This window comes from Juglans regia, chromosome 7 (assembly GCF_001411555.2).
Source record: "Juglans regia cultivar Chandler chromosome 7, Walnut 2.0, whole genome shotgun sequence".
NCBI lineage: Eukaryota > Viridiplantae > Streptophyta > Magnoliopsida > Fagales > Juglandaceae > Juglans > Juglans regia.
The window spans coordinates 18,304,790-18,315,865 of NC_049907.1; the positions used below are offsets into that span (position 1 = coordinate 18,304,790).

At 34.9% G+C, this 11,076-nt stretch overlaps 1 protein-coding gene across 2 annotated transcripts; it reads left to right on the plus strand.

Moving 5' to 3' along the window:
* Window positions 1-2,816: 2,816 nt before the first annotated feature.
* LOC109005677 (purple acid phosphatase 23) lies at window positions 2,817-11,076 on the plus strand. 2 transcript variants are annotated; one of them, XM_018984709.2, is made up of 10 exons: window positions 2,818-3,283; window positions 3,385-3,576; window positions 4,831-5,167; window positions 7,359-7,576; window positions 7,675-7,865; window positions 8,596-8,877; window positions 9,954-10,076; window positions 10,479-10,556; window positions 10,639-10,711; window positions 10,823-11,076. In XM_018984709.2, exons 1-10 carry the CDS (start codon window positions 3,022-3,024, stop codon window positions 10,837-10,839), a joined length of 1,773 nt encoding a protein of 590 aa, XP_018840254.2. In that variant the 5' UTR covers window positions 2,818-3,021; the 3' UTR covers window positions 10,840-11,076. The 2 variants fall into 2 exon arrangements, with proteins under 2 accessions (XP_035547936.1, XP_018840254.2); XM_035692043.1 differs by lacking the exons at window positions 9,954-10,076; window positions 10,479-10,556; window positions 10,639-10,711; window positions 10,823-11,076 and having other exon boundaries at window positions 2,817-3,283; window positions 8,714-8,873.

Consider the following 11,076-nt stretch of genomic DNA (forward strand, 5'->3'; position numbering starts at 1 on the left):
GTGTATAACCGTTGCTTCAGATACAAATGGTTGGTGAGATATTTTTTCATATACAAACTCTCAAGTTTAGCCCAAAGACCAGCAATGGTCTCCTCATCAGCAACCTCTCTCAAAACTCCATTTGACAATGACAACAAAATGATACTGTGTGTCTTCTCTTCATCTTTTCTTACTAGTTCAGGAGAATCATCAGATACCTTCTTTGTCATAGCCATCCATCAAGACTTCACACAGAGCCTGACTCTCTGATACCAGTTTGTTGGGATAAACCTGTTATCAAAGGCTTGATTGAAATAAATAATAGCAGAAGCAAACAAAAGAAATAACAACAATCACACACAATATACAAAAATTTAAGTGGTTCAGCTCAATGTGAGCTTACGTTCATTGGTGGGGTTGGTCTCAATGAATTAACTATCAACAAATATAGAGTACAAGAGATTAATTACAAAATCATATTTTCAAAGTGTCAAAACACTCTTGGGATTATCACATGAGAACCCTCACTATACAAGTTTTCGGTAGCCACAAAAGGTAAGAAGTCATAAATGAATGTTGAAACATTCATATTTATACTGAAATGGCGCAGACCCTAAATTATGAACAGTCGCTCGAGCGGAGCTCGAGTGAACGTTAAGGTTGCCATCCCGTCGAGTTGAGTGTCGAGTGGGTGTCGAGCGAACTCTCTGGTTGCCATACCGCTCGAGCTAAGTATCGAGCAACTGATGAGCGAACTCTCGGGTTGCCATACTGCTAGAGTTGAGTGTCGAGCGGGTGTCGAGCAAACTCTCAGATTGTGTCCAGATCGAGCTTACTGTCGAATAGCTGATGAGCGAACTCTCTAGGTGAGGCTTTGCTCAAGCGGTAGAGACACCACTCAAGCGAATAATCTGTATGTATAGGCACTTTTTTAACAAGATTCAAGTCACCTCCCAACATACACACATATTACGTAAGGCCGGTCTCAGCATATATGCATGGTCACACACGGACAGGTAACGTATACATACCAGCAATGTTTATTAGTCTATATATCTTCCCCTTTTTGCATTGCTTAGAACGAAACAAAAAGAATTTTTAATTCTTGATATTGAGCAGCGCGCATATATATTAAATAATCACTTACAATTTAAGTTAATAGATGATTGTACGTAGATTTAATAATTTCTTTGGTATTTCATTAATGCATGGATGCATGCATGTTAGTTTTATAATATGGGTCGACGGATATCGTTTCCAATTTTTTTCCTCCCCGAATTGAACCAGAGATTAAAATGAATCCCACATAAATATTTAATATTATATCTATTTTCGAATAGAAAAATAGAAAGAGTTTTAACACCCTACTTCAAAATGAGTCCATTCCACCCCAAATTATTAGACTACGATCAAGTTAAAATCTTGATAAATATATATTAATAGTACTTCATTTTAGAGCATGTGTTAACTCGTATTAGGTATGAATAACGTTAGAGCTACCGTTGGCTCTAGCATGTGTTTTTTTTAGTTATTTTTTATAAAAAAAAAAATTAATACTTTTAAATATTTTAAAAGAATAAAATAAATTTAGAACATTATCAAAAAATAATTCCATAATCATAAAGTAAAAAAAAAATATTAAAAAATATTTCCTTAATCACGAAGTAAAATAAAAAATATTTTTTTATTTTATTTCGTGATTAAAGAAGTATTTTTTAATGATATTGTGAATTTTTTTATTTTTCTAAAATATTTAAAATTGTTAAAAAATATATATAAAAAAAATTAAAAAAAAAACACTCATACTAGAGCCAGCTGTAACTCCCAACGGTAAGCTACCAGCAGTGACTCTAGCATTATTCATTAGCTATATATAGCTGCTGCAACTCTTCTCCACCAATCCATCAAGAGATCAGTAATTAATATTAATTTAATAGATCAGTTAGACAAAATTATGGATTGATTCGGAGAAAAATATGCAGGAAACGATCATTCAGCTTGAATCATTGTTCTTGTAACTTTGCTAATCATCCAGCATGCACTGAGGTTCCACTGCCACTGTTGCAAAAAACACAATCCCAACACCTAAAAGCTCTACTCAGTGTCTGACTATCACGAGTGATCAGTGAGTGAGATCAGAGGGAGAAGCATCCAGTCATAAGTAAAACTTGTTGCTCTCTTGTTAATTGACGCCGGTGCAACATCTTTGGATTTCTTTCCTTAGCTAAACGTGCATGAGGCCCAGGCCAGGCCAACTTGCCTGCATCGGGTTGTGCGACTAATGAACCCAGATTTGGCCAGACTCGGCCTAAATGCCAACAATTACTTCTTCTTTTTTTTTCTGAATTAAATATGGTATTAACCTTTTGAAACTGTCATAGTCGCATTTCCAAACTTGCTTATAGCAAACTTGTTACCACTTAAAATACTTGCAAATAAGATTAATAACGGGAAAATATTATTTGCACTTACTTGAAAATGATCAATTTTTGTATTTTACAATCTAAATTTTAAAAAATAATAAATAATTTAAATTATTAGTAGGATATAATTGATACATTTTATTTCAATGTTTAAATCTTAACTGAATGCGTAAATTCAAGAAATATTCATAATTTATTTAAGACATAAAGTGGCAAATTACGGATCTAAGATTTAGAAATATTATTAAATGGAGGCCCAATAGAAAGAGGCACCTTCGGCGTGGGGGCATGGCCCAAGGCCCCAAACGCGTGCTGACAATGATATCTGATCAAACTTGCCGTTGCTTGAGACTGAGACGTACAAACGATATCATTAACCTCTGTACAAACGTGCATTCGTGGGAAGGGAAACAGAATATTCTGACTTATCCATCCCACATATGCCAAAGCAGCCAAACTTCATCAACCCCAACATCTCCATCTCGAACTACCAAAAACATCGAAACTCTTTCCTTGTCCTTCATACAAAAAATTAAAGCCATTGATATTTACTGTACCAAGAAGGCAAGAAGTAACAGCAACAAACAAGAAAAAAAAGTAAAAAAGCAGAGACCCCCCAATGACGGACTGCAAGTTATGGATCCCTCTGACCACTTTCTTGATCATAACAATGCTGGTTGTTACTGAAGCTCGCATACCCACTACTCTGGAAGGCCCATTTAAGCCAGTGACTCAACGCTTAGATCCTTCTTTGCGTAGAGGCAGTGATGACTTGCCAATGAATGATCCAAGACTCAAGAAGAATGTCACCTCGAACTTCCCAGAACAGATAGCTCTTGCAATTTCTTCCCCAACTTCAATGTGGGTTTCCTGGATAACTGGTACTTGTCTGTGCAATACTCAATGTTTTTTTTTTTCTCTTCTCCTTGTTCTTGTTTGGTTTGGTGGAGTTGGTAAATTCGGTTTGCTTGCGTTGGTTTAGGGGATGCTAAGGTTGGTTCAAATTTGACCGAGCTTGATCCTTCGTCTGTTGCGAGCGAGGTGTGGTATGGGAAAAAAAGTGGCAAGTATACTAGGATAGCGAAAGGGGTTTCCACCGTTTACAGTCAGTTGTACCCATTTGAAGGCCTCTTGAATTACACGTCTGGTATCATTCACCATGTGAGGCTTAAAGGTATAAGTTCCGTTTTGTCCTAATAACTTTTTTCTATATCATACTTATTGCTTAAACTCAATTTCAAAGCTCTAACACTGGCCTTAAACTGATAATGAACTATGGTCCAATGAACATGTTAGTGAGACATTCTTAGATATTTGGAGATGACTAAATATATTATGATTGGCAGGCTGAATTTGCTATCTTCCATTTATTTGTTCTCCTTTCTCACGATCAATGCATACCACGTCTTCAAATCTAGCATAATTTTACATTTACATGCTCATGATGATGGTTCAAGTTTAAAGGAAACGAAATGATAATTTATTCTGGGAAGCAAGCTTTTTATGTGACTAGAGAAGTGCTTAAACACAGTATTTATATTAAACCACTTGCCTAAATTATTTACATGCTTCTGAAATAACATATTTTGAAAGCTGAAGTTGTTCGTTCCAGTGATCCAGTCTGAGGAATGTTTTGCCCTGAATGATGCAGCTTGTAGTAGTTTGCTACCCTGTGCTCTACTGAATTTCATAACTTCATATGCTTCGTTGTTTACCAATCAATCCACTATTTAATCTGGTAATTAGATCTTTGACTGTGAGAATTCAATCATCTACAGTTAAGAAACTTTTGCATATAAAAGCAATTACAAACCATACCACCATATAACCAGGTGGCCGGATGGTTATATATCATGCTCTAAAATCTCTATTCTCAAAAAATGCTTTGTCGATTCAATATACGTGGATGGTCATCTCATTAAACAGTTAAACACACATAAGTGACTAAGGGCTCGTTTGGAAACTGAATATCTCATAATATTTGTAAATAGTATTGAAAATATTTGTGAATGGTAGTGAAATGGTTTAAGTTAAGATGTTTTATTGAGTTTGGAGAAAGAAGAGAGAAAAAGTTGAATAAAAGTATTATAAAATTAAAAAATTGCTTTAATACATTTTTTAATATTATTTTTGTTTTGGAATTTGAAAAAGTTGTATTGTTTATTGTATTTGAAATTTGAAAAAGTTGTATTATTTTTTGTGTTTTGTTTGGAAGTTAGGGAAAGTTGTATTGGATTTTGAGTTTGGATAATAATTAGATGAAAAAGTTGAAGATTTAAATTTGAAAATAGTTTTGTGTTTGAGTGATGTTTGAAAATACCTCAGTGTCCAAACTAGGCCTATGTGAGAGAAGGAGACTGCACCAAGTTGAGATTTGCCAATTTTTATGATCAAATCTATAAGTTTGAAATGTTCTATCTTCTTCCAGGTCTTAAACCGAAAACAAAATATTACTTCAAATGTGGGGATAGCTCTATTCCAGCTATGAGTGAAGAGCATGTCTTTGAAACTTTTCCAGTGCCTAGCCCAAAAAGTTATCCCAGTCGGATAGCAGTTATTGGAGATTTGGGTCTCACAAAAAATTCTACCACAACAATTGATCATTTGATTCAGAATGATCCTTCAATGATTTTAATGGTTGGAGACCTAACTTATGCAAATCAATACCGTACAACTGGTGGAAAAGGAGCTGCATGCTTCTCATGTGCATTTCCTGATGCACCTATCAGAGAGACGTATCAACCCCGTTGGGATGGGTGGGGAAGGTAACCTTTATGCAACTTCTAAGTCATTCCTGTGCAAGTGGATAGTGGGTGAACTCTTAAGATTATTATTATTATTCTTTTGATAAGTAGTCTCCTATATGACTATGCTGTTACCAAGTTCTGCCTCTTTAAGTTTTATTTTGTTTCTTAGATAGGTTAGGTATTTCTTTTTATTGTTGAACTCATTATAATGACATGACAGTCTTTCACAGAAACAATTATCAAACCCTGAAAACCCCAGAAATGAAGTTGTTGGTAGATATCCTGTGTGGAATCGAGGGAGGAAAGATATGATTAGAACCCACTTTACTATTTAAGCAATAACTGAGGTTGACTGACAAAGAAAAAAAAATCCTTAAATGCATTAAGACAATGAAGTTTTTGATACAGTTTGAGTTCATGTTTTAGTGCATAATTTACCATCATTACTAGCTAAGCAATAACTGAGCTTGAATGTCAAATAAAACAAATCCTTAAACGCATTAATACAATGCATTTCTTGATAAAGATTGAGTTCATGTTTTAGTGCATAATTTAACAGCTTTCCCTTTTTGTTAGAAATGCTCATAAAGACAGTCGTTTCAATCTCAAGCGACGAGTTCACTTAGTGAAAAGTGGTAAGCAGAGTCTATATGGAATGAAAGCTAATAGACTGAACTAGTCTTCTTGCTGCTTTTTCCAGAGTTGAAAGTGGTCATTTTTCATATAATTGTTAGGTGATGAATGTTTGGCAGATCTCTGATAGTAATTTAGCTTCAGGCATAATGGCTAGAAGGCCCAAAACCTTCCATTTTTCTATCAATGGTTATTGTTTGTCACTAAGGAAGTAGACACGAAAAATAAATTCGTTGTTATAGAATAAATTATATTTTAATGGGTGATTTGTGGCCAATTGATAAATAATCCTTGTGTTTCACCTGCTTAACTTGTTTGAGTTTTCTTAGTCATTTTGAACGCATTGTAAAATAAGTCCTCTTAATGCCTTGAGGTTCTTTTTCCTCTCCCCCTACTTTTATGCATTTTATGAAAGGCTTACTTACAGCATATGTTTATAAGGCATTTTTCTTTCATTTTGAATTGAAAGAAATAAAAACTTAAATGAATTATCTTAATGGCTTGGGAAAATTATTTCTTATAGAAGTTCTGGAAGGTAATAATGTCTTCCTTATATGCCCTGTTCAGTGATACATTTTAGCTTTTCTAAATGCTGAAGCCGTAATAAAATGTGAGATTTCTCTAGTTCAACATGTTTCCTTTGACTAAATCTTACTCTCTCACCTACAAGTACATTTTATTCCGTTCTTATGCCACTAACATTTTCTGCATATATCTGCTCAATTAACTTTTTTAGCTCCAGAGTACAATCAGTAAGGTGTGATGTAATGTCCTAGACCTGAAGTTTAGCTGTTGGGTAGCAATGTGCTAATCCACCCACTTGGGAACTACCAAACATCCAGTCTATTTGTTTGAATGTTATATTTTTTTATGTTTTATATATCCAAACTTTTTCATGTCTTCTTATTTTTGTTAGTATGTCCATTCTCACAATTAAGTAATTATTGCATGGTTGCAAAATACCCATTGCATACCCAGGTTCACCATCAAGGGATGTTTATAGAAATAGAGAAGTGTTAGGTCTACATAGGGATCTTACAAAAGAAATTTTACAAACAAACTTGACTTAATGTGATACGTCAGATATGCTTTGAAATAAAAAGAATGATACAATCCAACGTACCATAGAAAGTCACATCAGTTTGTAAACTTCCTTTTGTAGGATCTCTTTGTAGACCAAGCTTTTGTCATAGAAATAATACAATCAGCACCAAGGACAGTGCTGGTATCCATGCCATATGGTTCATATAAGTCTATGTAAAATATTATAGGCTGATTTGTGGCATTTGTTTTCGTATGAAATCTAGCATACTTCTAAAGTTGTCCCTCTTTTCATGATACATTATTCTATCATTTTTGTAAGCTTCCATTAGCTATGCATGTCCTTAAGATTCAAGTTACCTCCAACAAAAGAGAAGAAAATCATATGTACTTACAGAAAAAGGAAGAATATTTTGTCCACAAATTAATCTTGTTGTGAACACATGTTGCATTATTTTTTCTCTGCAAACACTTATCTAACTTGAATCAGTTGAAATAGAGAGAGGATAATTTTGAACACTTTTTGAGAGTTCAGATTCATGGAGAAGTTAACCTCAAGAGTTCCTATGATGGTCATTGAAGGCAACCATGAGATTGAGCCTCAAGTTGCTGGGATCACATTCAAATCATATTTAACGCGATTTGCAGTTCCCTCAGTGGAGAGTGGCTCTAAGAGTAATTTCTACTACTCTTTTGATGCTGGAGGAGTACATTTTATCATGTTGGGAGCATATGTTGACTACAATAGTACTGGTAACTAATACATCACCCCTAGATTGATATTCAACCCAAACTTTTTTTTAGCAAATAATGTTGCAATGCCAAGAGTATTTCATTTATCTTCTTTCTAGGTGCTCAATATGCCTGGCTAAAGGAAGATCTACAACACATAGACCGCACAGTAACCCCCTGGCTGGTAGCTGCATGGCATCCACCTTGGTATAACAGCTATTCTTCACATTATCAGGAATTTGAATGCATGAGACAGGAAATGGAAGCAATTCTGTATCAGTATGGCGTCGATATTGTTTTTTCTGGTCACGTAAGTTGAAATATATTCTACCTATCATTGAGTAAAACATATGATTTGTAATCAAGGAGGTGCTTATTTATCCGAGATATTGACTGTGGAGCTGAAAGTTTGTTATATTCTGTGACCTTCAAAGTTTAGCTTAGTTTAGTTGGGTTTTGTTTTAGCATTGAAGATTTTGTATCTCTTGCTCAATCCCGAAGTTAAATTCCTCGTTGGTGCTTTCAATTTATTTATACTGATCTTTTAACTAATTAAATAAGCACCTTTTCTAACCAATTATTATCTTAAGACGCTTATAATGGATGGCGAGTGAACTTCCACTGAAATTAAAATTTATTCTTTCATAGATAATGTCCTCTTATATGGTGACCTTAGCCTACATCTTGGTATTGCGAAGATCACAATAGTTTACATGGAAATAAATAAAATGCTTTGAAGACTGCACCTCCTGTGGCAGATTTTTCAACTACTTATTGGTGGATATGGATCTCTCTCTCTCTCTCTCTCTCTCTCTCTCTCTCCAGGAGTCAAAGGACCAGATAATGGGTTTACTTCGTTTGTATTTTGGGCCTGATTATAACTGCATTTATAGTAATTTAATTAATTTAGGTTGTGAAACCACGCCTCACCTTTCAAACCATAGACAAAAACCAATAGAAGTAGAAATACTCTTACACAAATTCAATTTTAAACTAAGGTTTCTTTTTTGAATACAGCATGATATATTGTCTCCTTGCAGGTGCATGCTTATGAGCGCATGAATAGAGTTTATAACTATACATTAGATTCATGTGGACCTGTCTACTTAACAGTTGGAGATGGTGGAAATATTGAGAAAGTTGATGTCGATTTCGCAGATGACCCTGGAAAGTGCCCTTCAGCTGCAGACAACATACCAGAGTTTGGAGGTACATGTCATTTAAATTTTTCATCTGGTCCTGCTAAAGGCCAGTTTTGTTGGAACAAACAACCAGAGTGGAGTGCATACAGAGAAAGCAGCTTTGGGCATGGAATACTTGAGGTACGGTCTTAGCCTTCAAATCATACACTTCTTTGGTATTTCTATCCTAGACTATGGGTTAGTTATCCCCAAAATTTATCTCTACAGCCCAACCTTAATCCCTCTCGTGATCATATATGGAATATCTACATGAATTTAAATATTGAGTTGCCACTTGCCCCCAGAAATTATTTATGTTCTGTAATCCTTCACTACTGGTGTTGATGAAATTAGAGAAGGGATTAATTTTAATTGGAAACTATAGAGATTTACTTTAAAGTACAAGAGATTTAGGTTTAGTAGGACTAGACTGGATATACAGATACTAGAAGTTCACTGTTTTATCCATGTACAAGGTTTGGTAAAGTTAGGTGTAAATGATGGAGATAATGATTAGATAATACCGAGATACTTAAGGTGACTGTTTTTGATATCTTGGTTTGGTCATTGATAAAGATGATTGATATGAAAAACAACCATTTCGTCATTCAATTCTCTTCATAAGAGACCTACTAGCCCATTCCCTGCCATATTGATTATTGTCGTATTTAGTTGGGCAGCTCCTAAGACCTAGACAGAGAATTGGACGTGGACATAAGGCACAACTGACCCCAAGTTTGGGATCTCGTTTGTAAGATTCTTTACATATCAATACCGGTGTATGACTAGAAAAGAGTACAAGAGTACACAAAAGAATATATTGTCAATTTGGACACACATATAAAAGAGTGGTGTACCTTGGCAGGCTACCTTCGATGAGCAGGCTGGGTAGTTCCAATGGTTCTCTGTCATGTGTGTAGAAGGTTTAAGTAATTTGATTGCTTGTGTCCTGACACTACAAGATATTATGCTTTTTGTGGGGACAAGATTTCGTGTTGGTACGCAAATGTAATGTAATACTAAAGGTTCACATCATTTAAATATAAAAGCATGAATGACTATGCTGTGGCTCATCAGAAAGTTTATCTTGCATGGCCATTGTTGGGCCTTTCAGTCTATTGTTTTAATACTGTAATATTTCATGATTTTTGCTTCATTCATATAGTGGGAATCTTTTTCTCTCAGTTTATTAAATATCCTACCGTTTCTTAATGCAGGTTGTGAATTCTACTTACGCATTATGGACTTGGCATAGAAACCAAGACATATATAAGGAAAATAGTCATGGGGATCAAATATACATTGTGTGGCAACCTGAATTGTGCTCTACACTCATAAAAGTGATTTCTTAGGCACTAACCTTTTGCAGACTGAAGCTTCTCCTCCTATTTTTATCAAGAAAAATGTTTATCCTTGTTCACAAACAAACATATATATATATATATGCCATTGTAACCTGCAACGTAAAAGTTTTATTTATGATTGATCACTATATTAGTTAGTCACCAAAAAAAGAAACCGTTATATATTGTAGTATTTTGAAGTTTGACGAATTATGTCAATATCATCATTAATAGCAATCTTTTTCTGGAGGCCAAAAAAGAAAAAAGAAAAACTGCAGCAAATGGTGTGCTTTTCTTGCCATAAGCTCTTGTGGTGGAACTTTTACTGGTTAATGTTGTTGCTAAAAAATCTGGTTAGAAAATGTAGGTGGTGGTCTTATCTCTGTCTCACACTTGCAGCCCTCTCTTCTGCTCTCTCCGGCTCCCCTCCCTGCTCTATCAGTTTCTACTGCTTGTTGTCACCGCCACTCTCAATTAGTAAGCTCTCTCTTTCTCTCTCTCTGGACAAATTTCGGTTGGGGTGAAAAAATTGTTCTCATACTAAATTTTGTTTTCTCAGATCTTTCTCTTCTCACCACTCATAATAGGGGTTCTATCTCTCTTTGCCACTCTCAGGCATTCTCTATCTGTGTGTATGTGATCTCAGCTTTCTTTCTTCTTCTTCTTCTTGTTTTTATTTTGAAATTCAATTTAATAATAGTTTTTTTGTCTGTTCCTCTTTGTTTTGCATTAAAAAAAAAAAGGCTTAATGGGGTATTAGGCGATCTCTTTGCTTCAACCATCGGCTCTGCTGTTGCCCCTCTCCTATATACTCTCTACTCGAGCTATTAATTTCCTTCTTAATCTATTTAGTAATTGTTTGGTTAATTGATGCAAAACTATCTCGAAATTGTTTGGATTTGAATCATTGGATTTCCACTGCCTATGTTTGGGAATTTGTAAATAGAATGCTTATTTTTCCAATTTTAAGTATGAAAGCGTTTATCCACTGTTGGAG

Coding starts and splice junctions, on each gene's coding strand:
- LOC109005677 (XM_018984709.2), top strand. CDS start 3,022: ATGACGGACTGCAAGTTATGGATCCCTCTGACCACTTTCTTGATCATA. Junction 3,577..4,830: donor TCACCATGTGAGGCTTAAAG/GTATAAGTTCCG, acceptor ATCTTCTTCCAG/GTCTTAAACCGAAAACAAAA. Junction 7,866..8,595: donor ATATTGTTTTTTCTGGTCAC/GTAAGTTGAAAT, acceptor GTCTCCTTGCAG/GTGCATGCTTATGAGCGCAT.